This window comes from Leptinotarsa decemlineata, unplaced genomic scaffold, assembly GCF_025532065.1.
Source record: "Leptinotarsa decemlineata unplaced genomic scaffold, Ldec_3_MD MMD2_tig00001064_RagTag_RagTag, whole genome shotgun sequence".
NCBI classification, from domain to species: domain Eukaryota; kingdom Metazoa; phylum Arthropoda; class Insecta; order Coleoptera; family Chrysomelidae; genus Leptinotarsa; species Leptinotarsa decemlineata.
In genome coordinates this window covers 10,932,143-10,956,909 of record NW_027412558.1, presented here as the reverse complement: position 1 = coordinate 10,956,909, position 24,767 = coordinate 10,932,143, and the positions used below count along the sequence as shown (strand labels likewise).

At 34.5% G+C, this 24,767-nt stretch overlaps 1 protein-coding gene across 7 annotated transcripts in view; it reads right to left on the bottom strand.

The window, feature by feature from the left end:
* Nucleotides 1-24,767, bottom strand: part of LOC111503509 (uncharacterized) — a 324,843-nt gene that overhangs the window by 208,720 nt on the left and 91,356 nt on the right. The window contains exon 1 of one of the 7 annotated variants that reach the window (XM_074175664.1): nucleotides 13,676-14,168. The exons of the other annotated variants lie outside the window; for them this stretch is intronic. Coding sequence (XP_074031765.1) covers nucleotides 13,676-13,886 — 211 coding nt within the window. The 5' untranslated portion in view covers nucleotides 13,887-14,168. Of the gene's footprint in view, nucleotides 1-13,675; nucleotides 14,169-24,767 lie in introns of those variants that run through there. 7 annotated transcript variants of the gene reach the window in all.

Below are 24,767 nucleotides of genomic sequence, written 5' to 3'. Positions count from 1 at the left end.
CGATCAGATACAACGAATGACCGAGAGAGAAGTTGAAACAATATGACAAAAATGAAGGAAATACTTATGAAGTGTGGAACCGAAGAAAGGAATTCTCTTAATACTCTCGAGTTTATCGAGAGAGAGAGAGAGAGAGAGAGAGACGCTTGATTTACTAACCAAATTGGAGCCATTAGTTGAATAGAACTGGCAGATACTTGATGAAAATCCATATTAAAAAACTAATAAATACAGTTTATTGTATGATTTTCACTATAAAGGGTTTTACAAAAACCGCGAAACGTGTTTCGTTATACAATAGCTTCCTCAAGCATAAACTGAAAGTTACTTTTAAATTACAACCATTTTATACTCTAACTAACCTATTACCTACTCGTCTGCCTAATGAATGAATTTATCTGAAAGGGTCAGGTATGAATTCATTAACTATATCAATACATTATTTTTTGAAAGTATCACTGTAAATATACCTAACAAATTCAATAATGGCGAATTATTCAATTCAGTTCGATCGTTTATAAAATGTTGAGAGTCTTTGAATTTGTTTATGTCCATACTCTCAACAGGTTCGGTAAGTTTCAAACCTTTCTTCAGGAAATAGAGGGGCTTGTATTTATGGTTGAACTCGTGTCCCTCTGGATTAAATGAATGGCATATGTGGAATTTATTTTTCCATTCTGGAAACTATAATCGTGTTCCTTTATGCGGGCTTTGAACGCTCTTCCATTCATTATGACTGAACTATTTATGATCTACTGCTGACACTGCTGAAAGAAACGATTCGTCCACATATGTGGTATACATTTCCCAATGCGAAGTGTTCTGGTTAGGTTAGAACAACCAGAACACTTTGACTGTTGCCTGAACGCCTGCGCATACCTCAGTCGTAAACGAAACGTCAGATATAAGAACCTCCAAAACACGACCAACAAACCCATAAAACAGCTTTGAAACGGTTATCTTACAAAAAAAAATAGTTGGCGAAAAACAAATGCAACAATCATGCTTGCAAGAACTTCCATGCATGTGTGAACACAAAAGAATGAAAATAGACATGGGAAAATCATTGAGTTTATTTATGAATCGAGAGCAATTCCAAACATGTCAAAGTGAAGATTACGGATCTAATTATTGAACTACCATTTGTTGGGAAAACCTGTTACCCGTAAAAGGCTGTAATTATGATGATATTACACTGTTGTTATCCTTCAAAAAATTTTTGAAAAGCGAAAAAATGGAATTCTATATTAACTCACTGTATTTCATGATAATGGTTTGAAATGGATTTGAATAAATGTGTCTATAATAGATCGTAATTTGTCAAACTTGGCTCTCGAAGGAGCTGCATCAAACCTGCTGTTTCTCAGGAACGTATTTTATTAATTTTATTTACAAAATAAACGAAAGTGCTTGTATGGCTTTTATAAATTGTTATCAATCACAACTCTCGTAATTAATAACCCAGCAGAAAAAATGAAACAGGAACAAGAAAACTGCAAAAAGTTACCTCTTTACGCAAAGGTGATGATTTTCTGTACAGATTTTGTCAAATGATTCTTTTATATCATGATTTATTTTATCAAGATGTACATGCAGGTAAACGTAAGACCACCCCCTACCCTAAAACTGAGGTTCAGGGTCAATTATTTTTATACGATTGATTTTATTACCGCTTCATGAACCAAAAACTAATTTCGAAAAGGCTGTACAGGAATTTATCACGTTTGCAAATTAACGCCACTTTTTCTAAACTGAAAATTGTTCCCATTTTTTACCATTTTGCCCCATTTTTTGTACTGCGTATGGTTAGGAAAGATTCCATCAATAATTTTTTTTCACATATGATCAGACTGGCAAGAAAACAAATCATCTAAAGGAACAATTCGTTCAGGCCTGTGAAGGCCACTTCAGTGAAGAATCCTGCACCGACACCTGTCGGATATAATCCAGATGATTTGATTTATAGCCAGTCTTCAAGTATGTCCACTGACTATATGTGAAAAGTTTTCTTTCCTTATATGAGGAATTAAGCAAATTTCGGATATGCGGTTGGTTACCTCGTTCACAGGCAGATGGGGCGATGGCAAACCTGTTGTTTATTGTCCGCTTCAGCCTAGTTCGAGGAATGATACTTTGAAGGAATTCGATGATTTTCAATTATCGGAAATAATCGACTTTAGTTGATAGATACTACATTGTACTGACGAGTGGCCAAACAGCCCGAATCCGGTCTGCAGGTGTGTTCCAATAATTGAAAATCGATTGTGGCAGTTGTATCGACAACAGCATATGCAGGAATAACTTCAGTGAATAATCCTGCACTGGATCGGATATAATCCAACGCCCTTCGTGGTATTAGCCAGAGGAGTAGTTGTTATCTGATAGGCGTCAGTCCATTAACCTACAGTGTAGGAAATTGAGACTGGTCTAAACGAAGTGTTCCTTTAGATGATTTAATAAATAATATATAAATTTAAAAAAGCCGTACGCAAACTATTGACAAATTACCACCTATTATACTCTTGAATATTTTCACGTGCATCACCTACAATGGACGGCATGAGGACTATAAAACTCATACATTGACATGGTTCCTATTGAAACGCTCTATTAGAAACGACCAAAATCTGAAACAACTATTAATTCCAAACACCAGAACTGAAACACTTTTCTTGGCGCGCTCTTCACCTACCAAGTTGGAGTCACGAAGAAATGAAATATACGATGAAATAAAGAATGATAGAAACTGGTGTTCATGAAGAAAAATAAAATTCCGCTGAAATTGTTTCATTTCAATGATCCGAAACCTATAGAACCTTAAAACCTATTTCCTTAATGAGACGTGCAACAGGCTGATGTGGGTACTCGTTTAAAACAATTTCATCTGTGGATTACGAAAAAATTTATAATATCAGGCGCCAAATGTATCATAACTTGGGAAAAATCGAATATATAAAGAAACCTCACGGAAAAATTTTTAATTTGAAGTTGTTGAGTTATTAACAACTATAAATCAAATTCGAAAGTAGTACATCAAATTCAATAGAACCATATATAAAGGTCTTGGATCGCATAGAAACGCTTGTTTAGGAACGACAAAATACTAAAGCAAGTATTACTTCCAAACACCAGAACTGTAACACATATTGCTGTGCACAAAATTGGTTTTTATGAAGAAAACGGTAAAATAAGGTTACATCTCCCAAAATTCAGAATGATCTTGCGCTCCATACGACATTTCAGATGGCAGCGCATTTTTAACATTACCAATGATTTGCGTATGCTTCAGTCAGATTTTTTTCAGACTCACAGAAGTGAAAAATCTTTTTGAACTCGTGTAATTTAATTCATCAATTCAAATAGAATTCTAATTCATAAACTGCTGATTATCGATCATGGTTCATTAATTTGGTGCGTAATTGAAACACCGTGACTAAAGATGCAATATCTCTAACCAAATAAATCACCATACAATGAGTGTATGATATTCCAACAAACTTCAGACCACAACACAACAAACCATGAGTGTTCGGCAAGGATTTACATAAATTGATGTTGGATTTAGGACTAAATTGAATTTAATTAAATCAAATCCCCAGCTACACACGTGTACCTACAATTGAACATTAGTAACGCTTAATATCTCCAGACAAGAATTTCATCAAGAATAGTTTATAACTCATTTAAAAGCCATTTTGTTATTTGTATTTGAAGGTTTTTGAACTATGTATAGGTATGATAAATTAAAGTTTTTATTTTCTGCCAAACTACCAAAAAGGAAAATGAAACATATCGTTTCCATCTTCATTACAATATCATATTTTCTGTTGGAATTGGGAATTTCAAATGTTTTTGTGAATAATATTTTTTGCTCTTGTGCCAAAAATTCCAGACAAGTAATAGTATCAATGATATTTTACTAAATCTATTCCAAATTTAAAATATTATAATCAACATTATTTCATTCAATGTGAGCTACAATTCTAATATTTGTGAAATGTACACGAAACCAGCAACAAGGATAAAATGCGTTGTAAACATCATTTTGATCTCGGTTGTAATGTAGAACTTTTGTTGAAAAAGAGAAAAGAAAGCAAAATAAAAACCAAACTGTTTATATCAATGATGAACCACCCTCGTAAACATATCAACTGAGACGGACCATTCAATGAGCAGATAGATAATGTTGACTGAATTGTCAATTCTCAATTCAAATATACATTCTGATCTAAATTAGGTAGTATTTTTTCAGGAAGAACATGACATTCCAATTATGAAATTACTAGTAAACCGCTTGGCTACGCATATGTGCCTTCCGCTTGTAAATGATAATAATGGTCTTTGATAAAATCTTCTCAATTCAAATTTTAAAATGGGAAGTACCTATTTACCCAAAGACAAAACAAAAACCGAGACAAAAAGGTCATCTTGACATTTAGAGAAAAGACGGAAAATTTATAACCTTTCATGTAGGTTATACACACCAATACAGTTTTTTTCATATTTCCTAAAGATGTTATTCTATATTCGAGATATTTTTCAACACTGTTTACAGGAACAGATTGTTAGAAACTGTTTCTGAAACAAAAATTAAAGTATTCTTTATATTTTTCGTGTGTCATAAAATCATCTATTTTGTGTACTACCTTGGTCTGTATTCAATTCAATCATTGATTTTTGGAATATAATTAACTTTCAGACCCAGAAAACCATCTCAGCCTTCAAACAATATTTTTATCTTTTGAAAGTAAGAGATAGTTTTCATGAAAACTCTCGATTTTTAAAGTTTACTACGTAAAACAAACGCAATTGCAACCTTTCCTCCTCACGCGTCCTTGAGGCCACAGCAATGAGCAGGGCAATGTTCAAGAGATTTCACAACTGCCGAAGCATGTAAAAAGCCCTAATGTTGAGCCATGTGAAAGAGGTTTAAAGTAGCTAATCTGTCGAGACCTTGTTTTGTATTATGTATCCGGCATTTTCAGAAACAAACATTCTTGTGACAAGGTGAAAAACGAGCATTGCTTCGTTTATATACTTTACATACTGATCATGGGCGTTTGATTCACTGTTTTCGCACACGCAAGTAATCTTGGTATCTTCTTGCGTACATACTATGTTATCTAAGCAGTTTTCAATGAGCGGAAATCTAAGGATTTTCACACAATGAGGCAATAATTCTGTGGGATACTTTACCATTATTTCGACCTCAGATTGCACGGTTGAATAGATATTACGGAATACAAGTTGACTGTGAGAATGTTGGAATTATATGCGTTAACTTGAAATGTACATATTTTGAAACTGAATTACGAGAGTTCTAACATATTTCTCAATCTTTGAACCTGAATAAGTAGTAACTGACAAAAGACTTTTCGAATAAGAAAATGAACTTGCTTTCTGTATCTGTAGAATAGGGAGGGTGAGTATAGGTCCACAGCACTTAAGCCACATGTAACCCATTGTACATCCTCCCGAGGAGATGTCCTCCTAGGTCATCGTCCATCCTGTCCTTTCCAGGAAGGTGGACAGGTCTCTGGGAGACATCTCCTTTATATCGCCAAATGTAGGCCAAGACTCGCCTAACACACACTCTCTTATTGACGATAACTCCGGACACTCGCATAGGACATGCCTGACAGTTTCATCTTCCTGTTCACACGACCTACATAGAGGTGTGTCCACTAGCCCCATATTATGGATGTGTTGCCTAATTGACAGTTGACAATCAGAAATCCTACTGTTAAGCGTAGATTTTTCCTGGTCATTGCCAGATATTTCTTCGGCGCCAGATTCCCAGGGTCGCCAACGGTGATCCTGGCAAGATTGCATCCTTTGATTTCATCCCATCTCTTTAGGGATTGAACATGTGTGTAACGTTTGGCTAGTTCCGCAAGTTATCAGGCCGTAGGTGCCACTGGGTCCTAAAATTCTTAGTCCAGCCGCTTCCTTGGCTAAAGAGTCGGCAATGCGATTACGTTTACTCCTGTCGTGGCTTTTAATCCACCTCAGGATAATGTTATTATCTACCAAGGCTTTGGCTAAATCTTGGTGGCACTCTAGTACTAGTCCTGAGGTAACACAGACTTGCTTTGTTTTTGTTTTGTAATAACTGCAATAGTATATTATTGGATTGCAGGAGACTAGAAATAAATCAAGTGGGTATAATAACCAAAAACTTTACACTAAATTATGCATCATATATTAAAATAACAAGGAAAACAATGTTTTTATATTTTTATACCAGAAAGATCAGTTGATGAGTCGTAAAATGTAAGGTAAATATCATTTTACGAAACAATTTTGGTCCCTTGGTATACCTTGAGCTGCATTCGAGTTGACTCCTAGACATTGAGAGGAGATTACAATCAACTTCAAATGAGCCTTGAACGCTCTAATGCAGACAGCTTTAATGGTTTATATAGAAATGTGTTATTTGCACCACATCAGTCTCGGTTTTCAATTGCATCGGTCACCATACCGATTGCATAATTTGATGTGCAAAAAAGTGTATGTATTTTTGAACATAAACGAAAGAAGAGTTGTTATTTTGCCAAGGTTAGGAACTATTCTAAATTATTTGAACAAAAGTTTTGTAGAGGAAATGAGTTCCCAATATTGAACAAGATGGTCCATTTCCTTTCCATGATATAACGTTGAAAATGTAGTCAGATCAATTTGATACAAATATTCATCGAAAGAAAACGCATACCAATAGATACCTCAGCTGAACACCAAATCATCATGCGAGTGTTGAAGAAGGTGTAATAAACTATCTATACTAGAGCAGAAATGATTTGTAATACAGTTGAAAATTTTGAAAAAGAAGTATCATTAATAAAATCTGTTCTAGAAGAGAACGCTTACACAGATGCATTCGTAGTTTCAAGAATAAATGCAATAGAAAATGAACAGTCGACTAAAAACTAAAAGACCCGACGAACAACATCACCAATTCAACAAGAACCAATTCAACAACCACCAATTCAACAAACACAAATTCAACAATTACTGACTCAACAACTACTGACACTACCCAGGACACGAGGCTAATTACCAATGCAGTCGATGCCGATGACACACACAAAAACAAAAACTACTGATACCTTTCACAACTAACGTTACTTTATATTCCACTACTATCTGAAAAGATGAGACGAATTGGAGATAAATATTATGTATAGAACTTCTCACAAAACAACAAATACACTGATCTCTACACTCACAAATACAAAACTCAACACAGAAGAAACAACAAAGAGGTGCATTCATTAGATATCATGCTTGTGTGGAACAAGACGAGATAGATTGCCAATGGATGGTTCAAGCGGATGGTTCAGTTGCAACAGCCACAGAAAAAGCAAATTTACTAGCTGAAAAATTTGCGTCCCACTCCACAGTCAATTTTCTGGGAAAGGCACCACCCACTATTCTCACGCTAGAATCTACAATGCTGAAAATTACTTTTCGACAACGTCTAGTCAGGCGAATTTTGAAACAGCTCAATATCAACAAGGCGTCTGGTCCCGATGAAATGCCCTTCATCGTACTTAAACAGTGCGCAAAATGAACTCGCACCAGTATTTTGCAGACTTTTCAAACTGTCTTACAAGAAAGGAGTTTTTCCTTCTTGTTGGATTATTGCTCGCGTTCAACCTATTACCAAAAAAGGTAAGAAAAATCTTCCAAATAACTATAGACCAGTCGCTTTACTATCAGTGATATCAAAAATCATGGAAAAGTCATGAACCACCATATCCTTGAATATTTGGAAGCAGGGCAGTAGCGAAAAGAAAAACCAGGGGGGGAGGGAATTCAAATTTTCCCAACCACACCACTAAAATTTCCCAACTTTCGAAAAAATGAAGGCCGAGGGATTAGTTACTACTATAATATATTAATGTTCTTACTTAGCTATTCAAAGATTGGCTGAATGCTTATGCCTTAGAGTATGCACAAACAAAAATAAATTTTGGTAATTATAAAAATAATAATGGGAATTATTCTACTTGGAACCAAGATCCTTGGTCTTCCACCATATCCACCATGTATAGGAATATTCAATACAAGTGAAAGGAAACAACACTTAAATAATATTGTGCTTATTGTTTTCTACTATTATTTTTTCTATTTCCCAACTTTTCCAAGTCGAAAAAACAGCGAAAAGTTGGGAATTTTGTAAAATTGTCCACAAACTAAAGTTTGTGGACTGTTCTTTTACTTGGGAGAAATTAAACTTTTTTCAAGTTTTCAAACAAATCAGAATTTCAAAGTATGGGATGCATGTTGGGAAATCCCAATCTTCTCCTGGTTCTTTCCCTTTTCTTATTATCTCTCCCTTTCCTTTCTCTCATTTTAATTGTTTAATTTTTATTCATTTCTTCACTATTATTTTTTTCTATCTTTACGGCCTAAAATTTCTCAACTTTTCTCAACTTTCTCCCAAGTCGAAAAAGTAGGGGGGAAGACTCCCCCCATCCCCCCATGACGACGGCCTTATTTGGAAGGCTTTAACATCTTGAGAGATTATCAATATGGTTTTCGGAAACAATAGGCGACCTTTTATCGTATGTTACCCATATTTGGAATAACGCAATCGAGAAACATGGAGAGTAGCTGTTGCGCTTGATATTTCCAAGTCCTTTAATGTGGCATGGGGGTTTGCCGGCCAAACTTTGGTGCTATGGCTTATCGGATCCAGCTTCCTGACAGAACGTTCACTGCAAGTGGCCAACGATGGATATCTCTCAAATCCTTTCACCACCAACACTTGTATTCCTCAAGGATCTATATTGTCTTCAACCCTCTTTTCATTGTATATCAACGAATCCAATATATTGCTTCGCTGACGACAGCACACTTGTCTCGTCATTCCATTTGGATTCCAGGACATCGGCTGTGGATGCACATCGTCACCGGCAGCAGGAGTTTGAGTATCTTAATGAAGGTCTAAAAATGATTTCGGGTTGGGGTGAAAGTAACCAGATTCAATTCAATGCCACAAAAACCTAGGCCTCGGTTTTCTCCAAAAAGATAAATGTCTCCGAACCCCAATTCAATAGACGTAAGCACAAAGAATATACTTCTTATATCTGAAGAGAAGTGTATTTCAAACAGCTCTTTTGAAATGGATCGCACTTGGCTACCCGTGTTGGAAAAAGATATGGATGGTGACGAACTTGCAACATACAAATATAAGAGATTGAAAAGAACTGGTCGATACTTGATGAAAATCCATATTGAAACTCCTTAATACAGCTTATAGTATGATTTTCACTATAAAGGGTTTAACAAAAACGCCGACACGGGATTCGTTTTACAATAGCTCTCTCAAACGGTAATAATTAATACTTATAACATATTATTAACGCTTATGAAAGCTAATGTATAGCGAAACACGTGCCGCGATTTTTGTGAAACCCTTTATAGTGAAAAACATACAATAAACTGTATATCGAAATATGAGAAAAAATATTGTGCTATATCGGGTGTTACATAAGTCAATCAATGACTGTGGAAAAACTATGGAAAGCCAAGCATGGCTACTGAAAAGAACTCACATAATAAAATCTTCGGAAAAGTCAAATATAAGTACTTGGTATATTATTGCATTAATTTCTTCAATTTTCTTTGACCTACTGAAGTAAGCTGCATGGTACGTATCAGTATTTGTTTTCTATCGACGATTTTTTTTATTTCTTAACCTTCTTCAATATGAAAACTATAAAAATTGTAATGGAGTTTGACATCTACTGAGGACGTTTTGAAAATGAATCGATTCGAAGGAAAACTGCAAGATTCATTGATGTTTTCCAATTCTGAAAACGGTGTCAGATTTTGGTATGTCTTTTTTTGACAGACAAAATGATTAATTACGACATATTAGTGATAAATTGAACATTTTTCATTGTGAAAAATCATTTGAATTCTGTGCCTTATCAGGGTGAACTAAAAAGTTTGCCCTTTACACACATGTATAAAGTTTTCCATAACAATTTTTACATTTTCCGATTTTCTAAGGTGATAAAACAAAAAAAAAGTATGAATTTCATTTTGTTTAATTTGTTAATCAGCTATTTCATAAAATTTAATTTGAATACATTGTACAAGTACGTGATATAGATTCAAAGTTAGTTCCAGCCTCATTTTAAACTATAAAACGAAAGCAAATGCATTGTTTCCATTGTTACATTGAGAATGAAAGTACAATTCGCAGATGAAAAAAAATCACGTCTATTTTCACCTAAACCTCACCTGTTTTCCCAACCCTCTTATCAATTCGGACGTTAACCTCTTCGAACAACAATAATCACCTTGTTTGTTTTAGATAACGTTAAACAAAGAACACGTTTTGTGGAAAACGGAGCATTCCTCCTGCATAGCCAGATTATTGCACGCTCCTACCTACCTCAATAGGCGCGGCACACCATCGATTCTTTCTCGATAAGTCTAGACTCTACTAGACGATATTTTTTCCGATTTTCTCCTCAAGGGGGTTGAAAAAGTGAACTTAATCGTATCCTGTGTGAGGGGCAGAGGGCAAGTCAACCGTGTCTAATTTACGACATGCGATGTCACGTAAGAAGATAAATTTCATATTGAACTGCCATAAACCCTTCCCTTTGTGAATCTCACATGGAAGTTGATTTTCAAAGTGGCACGATAGGGAAACAAAACAAGTAAGATACGATATCAAAGTATAGTAAAAATCAACCAGTAATACCACTCCCACTACTTTCATTCATAAATTCATAGTTCTCGGTGACCTCGAAACGAAGTACGGAGCCAATTTCGTTCCTTTACCATAAGCGTGCGCTTATACATCTCCAATTTTCTAATCACTTAATAATAAAACAAACAACAAAAACCAATTTAAAAGTAAAAGCAATAATAACAACAGCGAATAAACTAAACACAATATCAATTTCCGACCGTTTATTGTAACTAATCCGATGCCCATGATAGCTTAGAATCCTTCGATACTACGCAATGGATGAGAATCCAATCCTAAGAGGAGCGGTCGAAGGTCCCCGGCAACCCGTGCGGATTTCATGGTAAGAGGGCCTACTGGTTGTATTATTCTACTGAAGATGTATACTGTCAGGGTCGGATTTTTTTTACCGTGGTCTGCAGGTTTTAAAGCCTGATGTTTCTTCTACTACCGCGGTAGACATCAAAGGCGATAAGGTAACGGTCGGAGTGCTGGAATAGTTCTCAACGCAAAAATAACATAGTTTTTTCAAGTTTTATATCATAGGAGAACGTTGTTTTGTTTGTATATAATTAAAGACAGGTAGCCAGATTTTATTATTGTTCATTGCTTCTTCCTTTCTACTGAAATTATTCATGTGTTTCTATTGCCTCTATTGTAATTTTGGGTTTCATCAAGTACCTATTTTTGTTTCTTCGATTGAGATAATGTGAGTGCCTTCTTTCAGAGCATGTTCGGCGACAACTGATATCGGTTTGTCCAAGGCGACAATCTCTTACGCGATTAATCATTATCGCATTCGAAGATACATAAATACTCAAAATTATTCTCCAAGAATTTACAGAGAGGCAATAGAAATTCGAAATGACGGATAATTTCAATAGAAAGGTAGAGGAAATGAACATTAATAAAATCTGACTACCTATTCTTAATTGTAACAAGGTTATTCAATACAATTGAGAGAAACGAAGCCACCCCCAACTATGGTGATATAAAACCGGGGACAAATTCCAGCATTGTAAGGGCAAAAGAGGCATGCTCCTGAACTATGTACAAATATTAATTCCATACCTAAATAATCAATGAACGTCTTGAACTGAATATTGTAGTTTCTGTGTTGAGAACTACTCGAGCACTTCGATCGTTACCTCATCGCCTTTGATGTCTACCGCAGTAGAAGATGAAACGTCAGACATAAAAACCTGCAGACCACAGTCATTAAACCTGAAAAATAGCTTTGACATAAAGATTTTTTTCTTTACTTTTATTTGCATTGATCTGCACATACTATCCTTGTTAGTGAACCGTCTTATAGCGATACTCCTATATCTTTAACCCTGTCCTAATAGAACTCGACGTGTTTCTCCGCAAAATAATTGTATACGAAGGAGATGATCTCCTACTTTGATGAGAATGTCGTGCGCAATTTTTAGATGAGGTAACAAAAAAGTCACTAGGGTGAGTAAAAAGGTTGAACAAATACTTAACACAAATTCAATTATGATTTGTGGCGTGAGATCTGCAAATGCAGCCATTAATATCAGAACTAGAGCGTCCAAAACTTAAAATAATGATATACTCCTAACCAAATCTTAATAAAAATTACTCGAAGTTGGTTTAAAATAAATTTGAGTTTTTTGAAAATCATATAGAGATAGAGGAACAATTATATCGATAGAGCGATGGAAATGTGTACCTACGACTGAATGCGGAACATAATGTTTACGTTTATTCCTTTGGGTTCGTTTCAGTACTATATTTTGAGATGTTTAATTGTGTTTTTCTCTCTTTTTTATAAAACAAATTCGAATTATTCATGAATTCATCTGAATAATGATACGAAAGTCCTCCGTCAACTGTTTTTTTTTTACGAATTGTAGTGGTTACAATTTTCTAGGCGTATAAAAACCTCCCCCAAAAACCAATTAACCACCACCAATTAACAAGTATATATACAACATATCATACTCCAAAACAATAAATTTGAAATATACCTAGGGCAAATTCGAATTTCTGTGGCTAAAAGAATAAAGTCTAATACCCCTTCCTCTATCACGAACATTTGACCAAAAATCTGCTAATTGCGGTCCCCCTTTCCATTGAACTGTATGGTAAGAGGTCATTTTTTATAACTTTACAGGATACTTTGAGTTTCACTTGAGTTAAGTACGTTACACCACTTAGATTTGTCAAGCAAAAAACATTTCAACGCATCAGAAGACGACACTACAGAAAATACCAATCGTTTAGGAGGGGTTCAATATCGACTTGAAGAGTGCAAATTTTTACCGTGCTCTGTACAATACGTTGAATTGTACAATACGATATTTACATACTATTTATCAATTTTACATATTTGAGATTATACAACACAAGATTGACAGAACTAAGTGGTCACTGTCAACCCAAACATGATTTCAGAGTTTGAGTTCACTAATAAGGACAGCACCATAAAGATTTCAGATTTGTATATAGTTTTTCACGGATCTGACTAAAGAACACCTTTTAAATTTCTGTGGTACTCAATATGAATACAATATCTCCTCGTTAGTTTATATTGGACTGAAAGTAATTAGATATAATTTCAATTGGTCATAATAACTGAATTCAACTTTAAAATTATCGTATCTGGAAAATATATTATAGTGCATGTATATTCTTCATCAGCAATGAAAATAGTAGTCTCTTTGTGCTAACAAGCTCCGTAAAACCTCAAAAGCGACGAAAATCGATGGTACAAGCTGGAAATATTATAGGCCCAAGTATACTTTCCTGGGACACACCTGAGAGGAAAAGTTTGAATTTACAGAGATGGCAGATGTTGTTCGTTGGCACATTTTACTCAAATGACTTCCGAAGAAGAAAATACCGTGGGAAAATAATACAAGAAGACTTTGCCAAGGACATGAAAGTTTGCTATCGACATTGCTAAAGAATCCGACTTATATTGACCGAACCACTCACCAACAAAAACGGTTGTAACTCCATCCTTCAACTCCTTCAGCTCCTTACCATCGGCATTTCCCACACTCAGGAAATCCGACAAGGATAAAGAAGAGGCTATCAAACGTCGCTTTTCTTCAAAATTCAAGTAATCCAAGCTGTTGCTGCGAGTAGGCGCGACGATGGCAACCGTCTTTTGTTTCGGAGGATTGCTTCCGTTTTTCTCGTGCATTTCGACGAAAATCCAACAAAACTAACCACTCGCGCACAAAAGGGGGTTGAAAATGAAATGCCTGAGCACAGGTACGAACGGCCATATACAGAAGACGACACCTGTACTAACGAAAACAAGAGACGAACGGTCACGTGAACGATGCAGCATAGTCAAGAACGAAAAACTACGACGAATAACCGGGAGTTTCATTCATGGAATCGTTTTTGCACATAGTTCACATGTTTTTTAAAAAAATAGTTACATGTTACACGTCCATAACGGAGAGGAGATTTAAACTGAGGTTAGGAGAGTTCGGCTGCGTTGAAACGGTGCATTCCAAGCGAGAGGAGAGGTCGGCGCGTACTCACGAGCCCGACTACGACCGAGAGGGACATTTGAACAGGATCGGATTGAGAATATTTCAATGGGCTTTGTTGACCGGTGAGTGGAATGATGTTCAAAATGATATTATTGTTCCGCTAAAGGTTTTGTTATTGATTGTTGGCAATACCACGAAAGGTCAAAGTCAGAAAATGAATATCGAAAATTTCTCTTATATGAACACATGTTCATATAAAGTTCCATATTGTAACATCCATTTTATCATAAACCACATTAAACATAAATAATTGTTGAATTGCTTGTAACATGTTACTCGGTTGTTATATTATACGATCACTGTATGTTGAGTTAAAAATGGCATGCATTTTTACTCTAATTTCAACCAAGACAAAGGTTGAACTTTTCCTTCCTTGATAAACTGGATCTTCTTTTGGCCGGCCGCCTTCTTTTGTGGCTTTTCAGTTTTCTGAAGTAAGACTCTTGAGATTTTTTCATAGTAGAAGTGAGGATAAAACACTCCTGTCTTGGCGCGACGAATTTCATCAGAAATGGTTTTCTGATTGGATATTTTATAAATTTAAATGAAATACACAAAACTGTATTGAGCCTCATTGAACCTAATTAGGAAGCAATGTCCAATAACTTTGGAATAGGCAAGTGAATTATTATCTGCAGTATACGACCGTGAAAAGGAGGTTTCATTTTATGATTTTTCATTACCGGAAGTGAGTTCCTGGAATAATATATTTTTTATTTTGAGTGACAGTATCTCCGGAAGTAGACCGGAGCGCTAGAATTCTGATCCGTGATCAATGGGTATAAGATGGAATTCTGAATTTAAAAATCTTGGACCCTCATGACTTATCTTATTTGAAAAAAAAAATAAGGAAATTAATTGCACATGATTTTTAAACTTTTTTACAAATTATTTCAGAAATCACATGTGATTCAGAAGAAAGTTCTCGCACGACATATTCACTCATTTTTCAATAATCATTCATCAGGTTATCGTTGAATTGAAGATACTGCCGTTTTCTAATTACTAAAAATATAATTCCGTACAAATATGGCGTTATTTTCAAAGTGGACGTGTAAGTTGACATTCCCAAAATGTCCAACCTGAAAGTCTCAGGCGTTTGGCTCAAAGCCCGAAAGACTTCATGGCTATCGCCACTGAAATCTTTTCTGACCTTTGATTTACCATAAACACACGAGCACCAATATCGATCTCTCTCGAAAGTCCAAGGAGAGAAAGAGATAGTAGTACTCCAAGTGCAAACTAATAACGGATGACGGAAACTAATCTTTCTGTCATATGTTCATGATTTGTTATTATTTAGGATATTGATGATTCAGATTAAGCCACTTTTGATGTAGCTGATTTGATTGATTTGTTTTAATGAAGTAGCTAAAAATTTAAGAATTGTTGCGGTGATGAGGAAAAAAGGCGTAACCAGCTTTCGACTGTATTTGTAATAAAGTATCAGACGGATATGCTCCATTTCCACCTATTTCACACATAGATCTAAATTTTTTTAAAAAAAGTCGTCAAATTTTTATTGGGAATAGATCAGATATTTCACTTTGAGTGATTCAAGTTTTACACATAGTCAGGTAGTAAATATTCACCTTGAAATTATATACAAATAACAGGACTTTGATATCTTCTTCTCAGCCAATAGTACCAGAATTCATATCATCTCGTTTCTCGAAGTTTATCAAAGCATTCTTGTTGTTAAGAATAGCTACTTTTTGACATGCTTTTTTCCCACAGAAGCTTATACAATTTAAAGGGAAGTCATTGGTGATAATCGTCCAAATGTTTGCCAATGCTGCCATTTATAGTCAGTTGATACTTTGATGTCCAATATTCAAGGCAAATACTACCACATTCTTTCTCTTCGAAGGTGTTTCTCCATCGCACTTCCAATGAACGTCCTGAGTTAGTTGGGATAGATCTATGGCTACTTCCGAAAAGTAGTAGATTCAATTATATTTCGAAATTCTTTAAAAAATTCCTCGAATCGAATATTTCGAAAAATGTTTTCGAAACTTCAGTGTCCCAACTTTTTTGTGCATAGCAGTCGATTACAACTGCAGATATTGCATTTATCGACATTTCACTTGGAACCAATTTTCATAATCGTAATTCTTCTGTGTAAACTCCTTTATATTACTCCTCCTGCTCCGTGAACTGTCTTTGCACCAAATTATTTCATCTATATCTTTCATTGTTCATTTTATTAGAAATTCTCCCATAATATAATTGTCTCTACGATTTATTTTGCAAGTTGAAACAATATCACTAAACCGTCTCTGGTGAGGACTTCTCCTTCATCAACAATCCCATTTCTCATTATCATAAACGAGTGGCGATAATGTCCTTCTTTGTCTTTCGAACTCGCAAAGAAAGAGAGAGGATAGAAGACACGTGAATACCGAAGGCGTCGAAATGTATATACGTATAGTGCGTGAGCGCGTTTGTCAGATGTAATTATCATTCATGGAATGCTAGATTTGATATGAGTACGTGACTTAATGGGAATATGAACACATTAAGAATGAATGAATCTCTCGTCGAGAAATGTATTATATCGACTGCGAATCAAACTAAACGGCATTTTTTTTGTATCAAATCCAAAAAACAAATGTTCAAAAACTTGATGAACTTTGAAGTAATACTTCATACTTCAAACCATTAATTGCCCAACAGATAAATCCATTTACAGGACAATACAGTGACTGTTCTACAACTGAAAAAAAAGGTACAACACATACCTAATTACATTCCATAACAACAAATATTCAGCGTGCGAGTGCGAATACAGTATAAAAAAGAGAAGAGGAAGAAGAGACACCAATAAAATGTTATCTCGAAAGTTATATATACTTGGATAAGCACTTTTCAAGACTCTTCTCAATGAATAAAACTGAATGAAACAATCTTGACAATATTTGTTAAAATTAGACCAGAAATATCAGTGAAATAACTCCCAAGGATGGATCGGTCGATTTTCCAACAGAAAGGGAACGACTGTAAGGTCGTTGAAAAACTTTATAATCTTTGTCGAGGCAGTTGGGACGTTGTTTAACTTCAATAGCTTCGCTGATTATCCTAGCTTGAAAAGTTTTTCCAATAGCAATGGTTTTATTATTTTTGAAGTTTGTTGTGTGGTCTGTTTCAAGATGGCTGATCTGAGAAAAGGCTGGATCTGGTTTATTGAGAGCGACAGCAAGCTCAACTATATAGGCTCTGTTGGAGACTCTTCTGTTGGTCTGGCCGATGTAAGTTCTGGAGCAGGTGGAACAAGGTATTCCGTATATGCCCTATACCTCATTGGGTATCAAAAGTCCTTAGGTGTTCGTGAAAAGGTGGAAATTTTCCAGTAAATACTGTCCTTAGAACAGACTCATTGTCAACCAGAACAAAACGGTATACATGCAATTCGCGAATTCATCGATAATCTCAATCTCAGTTTCCAGAATAAACCTTTAGAACTGACCAGCTCGACAAAATTCTTAGGAACTATGGTTGACTCACTCCTCACATGGCAAGAACATATAGATTATATATGTAAGAAATTGAATCAATCATACTATCTGATGAAATCTCTTGAGTGCAAGTTAGATACAAATTCACTGTTTAGTTTATTATGCCAAATTTCACTCGATCATGTATCAGAACATTTCGGTCTGGGGACTAGCTACTGGATCAGACAGGATTTTTATGAAACAAAAAGCACTGCTGAGATTGATATTTAATTTAGACTTAAGAACTTCATGTAGAAATATATTCCAACAAAATAAAATATTGAAAGCTGCAAGTCTGTACATTTTAAAAACATTGACATATGTACATGAAAATAAAGAACTTTTCCAAACAAAAACAGAGATGCATAGCTATAATATAAGAATCTCCTAAATTTGCCGGCATTCGAATGTATAATTTACTGTCAAACGATATAAAGACTCTGTCTCCTCATATCTTCAAAAAAAAATTGAAACGTTATTTATCTGAAAAGGGTTTTTATACAGTAGACGAATTTACACTTAAAGTAAGCAATGAGCGATCGTATTTCTTTTGAAAACTTTATTTCAAAATGTCCTTGTTACCTCTCCTTGTTTATTGTTTCTAAGCAAGCTGGTGATTCATATTTTTACTTTTTTTTCTATTTATATTTAAATAATGTATTTGTACCACATCTTATTTGATGCCTGGACAAAATTATTTTTATTGTGAAACCTAGTTTACTTGCATTCTATCTAGACATAGAATTTTATTTATATGTTTGTTTATACCTTTGTATGTTTATATGTATGCATGTTTATAACTACAATTATGACTTTTCCCATCTACACATTATGTAGCAAAAAGGATCAATATATCTATCTATCTATCTCTGTCGTGTTCATCAGAATTTGAATTGTCGTTGTCGATGAATCCATGAACATAAGGAAAAAGCTTTTGAGTGGTCAGTAATCACGCAATTTGAGTTGAATTGGATCTTTGAATTTGGTTCACGAAATAATCGCTTTGGCAGTGAGTCTGACAGATCTGTGTATGGGATAGTTCAAGTTGTGTAAAACAAGGACATGTTATAATTAATAGGAATCATTATATAATTTCCGTAGTTTAAAATATTTTAAATATGTGGTAATTGTGGTTGATAAATGTTTTCAGTTCCGTTTTTGATTTAGTTGTCAATAATTGATGTTCAATTATTGACAACTAATAATAAACTAGAGGCAGTGAACTTTGAAAATTAGATTGTTCGAAGCAGTAGTCAAATCTTTTGGCTAGATATATTCTCTAATATTCAAAAAAGACCTGGATGAATGAAGCACCTTTCAAAAAGGCATAGATCAATCGTGTTGCTAGCAGGGATCTTCTTAATGATGTTCAGGGCTATTAACATTGAGTTATTTGCCACCATCACCGATAAAGGATATTGAGTGATTCACAATATCGTTTTTGACACTCAAGATCAATAAGAGATATTTTCTGTTTTTCGTCAGCTGTACATTCTGATGTAGAAAAATAGTCGGTGTTATTATTGAAAATAGGAAGTCCATTAACAACGGTGGAAGTAGGTAAACGTTTTGGTGGCAGGGAAAGTTGAGGTGAAAAGGTTACATAAAAATAAATTTCAAATTAATTTCCAGTATGGAATATGAATAAGGAAAATATATTGTCAGTAGAAACCGAAAATGGTTCAAAAAATAAAACGGAGAAAAAACTCACTACCTCAGCGTTATGTGTGAATGAATGGAATATTGGTAAACGTACTGCAAAACCCAAAGCAAAAGAAGATTAAGATGGAGCAATTTGAAGGTTATTTTTAATAACTCCCTAATTTATGTAAATTCTGGATTTGATGATAGTCTCAACTCAACATGCTGTCTTACATTTTTGCATACAGTTTTGTTGTATTTAAAGGAAAATATTCAGATATAATGAAAGTTCATCAACTGGTTCACTAGCAAGCCGTGTCATAACAAAAATTTTGATTCATTCTTACTAGGAAAGCGTTCAATTTTTTATATTTCTTTTGATCACCATTTGAACTCATAAATACCTTGGTTAAACAATTCCTTCAACTGTTTTACACATTGTTCAACTCGTCTAGTGACAATACTCCTAATAGTTTCAAATCTGCATTGCAATTTGAATTTATTTGAATGATTTCGTAAGTTATGGATTAATCTCGAAGAGTGGTCAGACTATTGTGGATTGGAATATTGGCAACGCTGCCATTCGGTAACTATGGTGATTGCATTAAAATGTACTGAACCGAAAAATCCAGTCACTCACTCATTTCAGTACGGCTCAAGGGATGATTTCCCCATCTCTTTGAACGTTGACACATCGTCTTCAAGCTTTTTCCCCGGCAAGCACCTGATTTGTGAGGTATGAGTCAATTGCACTGACGAAATGATTATTTTGTCAGTGGCACCTTTCTAATGTAATTGATTGTAGGGTGTCCCGAAAGAAAAAGATCATACAAAAAAGAGAGTGATAGAAGAGGTCATATGAAATTCAACTTTATAGTCTTCAAATTGTTATTTTTGCTAAGAAGTGCTACTCTGATTTGTTTATCCTCAGAACTGGTAATGATTAATTATTCATCATGAAATATTCAGGAAAGAGGTAGACAATATAATATACACAAATGAAAATTTAAAAAAATTGAAAATGGTAAAATAACTATCAAAATTTTCGAAATTGTTGTTCAATATCCTCACAAGCAGCAAAACTGAAATATAACCGATTTGGACAGAATTGTATTCCCTGTAGTAATTTGATAAGAAAATGTATGTCGTGAAGTTTATAGGTTTGTGCACGTTACATTTTCAGGTTTTTCTTGAATGACATCAATTTTTCGGCATTCCTTAGTCACATTTTCAGGGTTTGAAGCTCAGGTATGTATTGCTTTTTTGTTTAACTGCTCTACTCGTGAAAGGTAGTTTGTCATTATTTTCATTATTATAGAAAAGGTCTATATTTCAAAGATTTTTCGTTGTATATTTTTGACATTACTGTTGAGAACATATTGTATAACAGTGAAGAATAATAAACTCTGCTTTCCTGATGAGGGATTTCGATCCGTTATTTTCAAATTTTGTAAATTAGTTTTGTTTCTTCTTTTGAATTGTCATTTCGAATCGATGAGTCAGAAATTGCAGTTTTCTTATTGATTGTTTAATATGAGACTATCAACTCAAACGGTTGTCAATATTTATCCGAAAATATTTATTATCTGAGACTGGAATAACCACAGAAGACTTTAAAGTAAGGAATATATCTATCCCTATGAAAAGAGTAGTTGAAATGTGTTACCGTAATTTATAGGAAGAAGTTGTTCGTAACATTTTGTGTAACGTAACATTTCTGCACCATCTACATGAGTTGAAATCATTTCGATCATTGCCAGTGAAAATAAATCATTCTGATAGATGTTGAGTATTTTAAGGCCGAGGACAGTTTCCTGCTGAACATTGCATTGAATTAATCCAAAGTCACTCTTGCAGTTAATGATGTTTCTCTCACTTGTAAATAAGATTTGAAAGTCCTCAATGTATTTCCTCTAAAAAGTTTCCCTAATGTTTTCACAGAATCGAAAGACTCACTGTGTCGAATGCTTTGAAGACAGAGTGTCATAATCTCCAGAGCAAAGAACATTTCAGATGTGAATTCTTACTTTGGATTCAGTGTGCAAATTTCTTCTCAAAAATCATATGGCTATTCGATGCTACATTATGTCTCCTGATGTAGAAAAATAGTCTGTTTCATTATTACTTTCTCAGACACGAAACACGTGTCGAGGTGTTAAAAATAACGATTTGGTGTTGGGAAAAAAACTCCAATAATATTCATTACTACACCAAAGGTTCCCAACAGTGCATCATAAGCATATAAAGAAAAACTGTTTCTTCCGAAGCTCACTTTTTTCTGCCCTCAAATCGACTATAGTTTTTCCGAATTTCAAAAACGAAAGTGGAGACAAAATATTTTCGTCCTTTTTTCGATAACTTCCATTAATCTTCCTCTTCAAAGAGGAGGATTAAAAACAGTTTAATCTTCCTCTTTGAAGATGATCACTTTCTTCCTCTTCAATGAGGAAGATTGAAACCAGACGTCGTTCAAAAATTCCTGATCAAAATTCGGCAATTTTGGAACGGATTGCGCTGCCACACGCTTCATGTCCAAAATTTACGGAAAAACTGCATGGCGCAAGCCAACCGACATACCAACATCTTCAGCAACTTTTCTAATAGTGATTCGAAGATTCTCCATAACATTGTCTTCACTTTCAAACATTTTCATCGGTTGTTGATGAGCTGTGGCGTCTAGGACGAGCGTCGTCATTCACATCTTCTCGACCTTCTGTGAAAAGCTTGAACCACAAACATTTTTTCTGATTCCGAGTACAATCACCGTATGCCACTGTCAACATTTCAAGTGTTTTGAGTACTTAACTCCATTTTTTACACAAAATTTAATGCAAATTCTTTGATCTATTTATGTCGATAGCAGAAAATCGCCAAACACGACGTGTTAGGAATCACACGTTAAAAGGTAAGATCTCGTTAATTCTTAGCTCGCACAAGTTTCGACTTCTGAGGGTTGTCGTTCGTAGGAGTGCGACAGCTGGTTAACGGAAAAACAGATTTTTATGCCTCTCACCAACAAACGGAACTTGTCAAAACAGCTGAAACTGTGAACATATGTTCGATACGAGTGTACCAACATAAAAAGTAGCTAATCGAATGTACGCAGCCCGCGAAATTCGAACATTGACCCCATTTTTTGAACATACCTCGTATAGGAGTATATCTTTGGGGATTTCGAATGTTATTCCATCTATTCCCACTGCTTTTTTATTTTACAGATTTGCACTTTTCGTTATTTTTGCAGATTCGGGAATAATAACATGGGTGTTGTTGTTTTCAAATTTTATTTACAAGTAATACAATTTGGAACTCACTATTTGATTTGCAAGTTTTTCGCTAAGTTTTCTCAATTTCTGTAAGTCATATTTTTATAACCACCCTTGCCGACATTCATTTTTTCTGTCACCGAATGGCATGCTTTGGGTTATCTATTATGAATGGACTAGTCAGTTACTTGATGAAAATTATTAACAACATCCACGTTAATGAATAATTATTCAATTTCAACATACTTTTTTGGCAAGGTGTTAGCGAAAGGAGTCTAGAATAAAGTAAAAAAAAATGTAAAAATTAACCAATTTTCATCATGGATAGTTTGAGTTATCTGCTGTGTTTCCTAAATACATTTCTGAAACAAAACACCTTCGAATGTGAAATTAATTATAGAAAATATATCATAATTATTCAAGATAAGTTCACTTCTGGTTCTGATAAGATACCGTCTTTTTGTGTAAAAGATTGCATCGGTGTATTGGTCTATCCCTTACTGACATGTTTCAATCTTGCAGTTAAAAATAATGACTTTCCTGAATTATGTAAGATATCACGAGTTTGTCCCATTTTCAAGTCTGGAGATCCATCTAATATTCGGAATTATCGTCCTATCTCAATCCTATCGAACTTTGCAAATCTTCTCAAAATTGTCATCTATAATTGCCTATATTCCTCAGTTCGTAATATCATATCTCCGCAACAACATGATTTATGTCAGATCAGATCCGCCATAACAAATTTAATTATATTAACCCAAAATATTAGTGATGTCTTAAATAATCGTGGTCAAGTTGATGTGATATATACTGACTTTGCTAAAGCATTTGATCGACTTGATCACATGATCCTTCTACAAAAACTCCACCAATTTGGTTTCCATAATTCAGTAGTACTTTTCATTAAATCCTACTTGCTTCAACGCGAACAGTTTATAACGGCTATGATTCTTTTTATTACAATCCTTCATCTGGAGTACCTCAGGGGTCGAATCTCGGACCACTTCTGTTCTTATTATTTATTAATGATCTCAGTAATTATGTCCATTGTAATAAGTTATTTTTTGAAGATGATTTGAAAATATATTTACCTGTCGAAACTATCGACGACTGTAAAAAATTGCAACGACAGTTAGAAAATATACAGACTTGGTGTGAAGTAAACAAACTATATCTCAACGCATCCAAATGTAAAGTAGTGTCTTATAGTGGGAAAATGTCAGTCATCGAGTACAATTATCGAGTAGATACCAATCCATTGTCACGAAGTAACTCAATTAAAGATCTTGGTGTATATTTTGATCAAAATTTGTCTTTTTCCAAGCACATTAGTTAAAAAGTAAGTGAAACATTGGGAGTTTATGGCTTCATAGTTCGCAACATATCTGCTCTATTGACTCTTTATGTAGCCTACGTAAGGTCAAAATTAGGATATGGCTCTGTTCTATGGTCTCCATTCTACAATTGCTATAATACATTAATTGAAAAAGTTCAACGTCGTTTCCTGAAGTTTATTCACTTCAAATCTTATGGTATCTATCCTGATAGAGGTATTCCATATGAATCTCTTACCATAACATTCAATATTGAAAGTTACGCAGAAAACTTGCTGGAATAATTTTTCTTTATAAATTAATGCACAACAATGTAGATGCTATGGAGGTGTTATCTTTTATAAATTTCTGTGTGCCTCATTTTAGAACTAGAAGTACAAAAACTTTTTACAGCCGACTGGCCAAAACCAATTCAAACCACCTATCTTTAGCATTTGCAATAATTTCAATTTAATTTCAAATTTGTGTGATATCAATTTTGATTCCCTAGAATATATTGTTGACACTGCTTCTCAGTATTTCATGGAGAATTTTTAATTTTCCAGAATTGTTTTTTTTTCTATTTTATTTTATTGTATTATAATATTCATTCATTTTCTCCAATTGCAACTTTGTAATTATAAGGATCGATATAACTTTTTTTTTAACCCTATAAATGGTTTTTAACTGTTGGGTAATAAAGGCTATTATTTCATCAGTTCGGACTTCCATTGTCTAATATAATATAAATTGGTTCGAAATCCCAATTTATATTATATTAGACAATGGAAGTCCGAACTGAT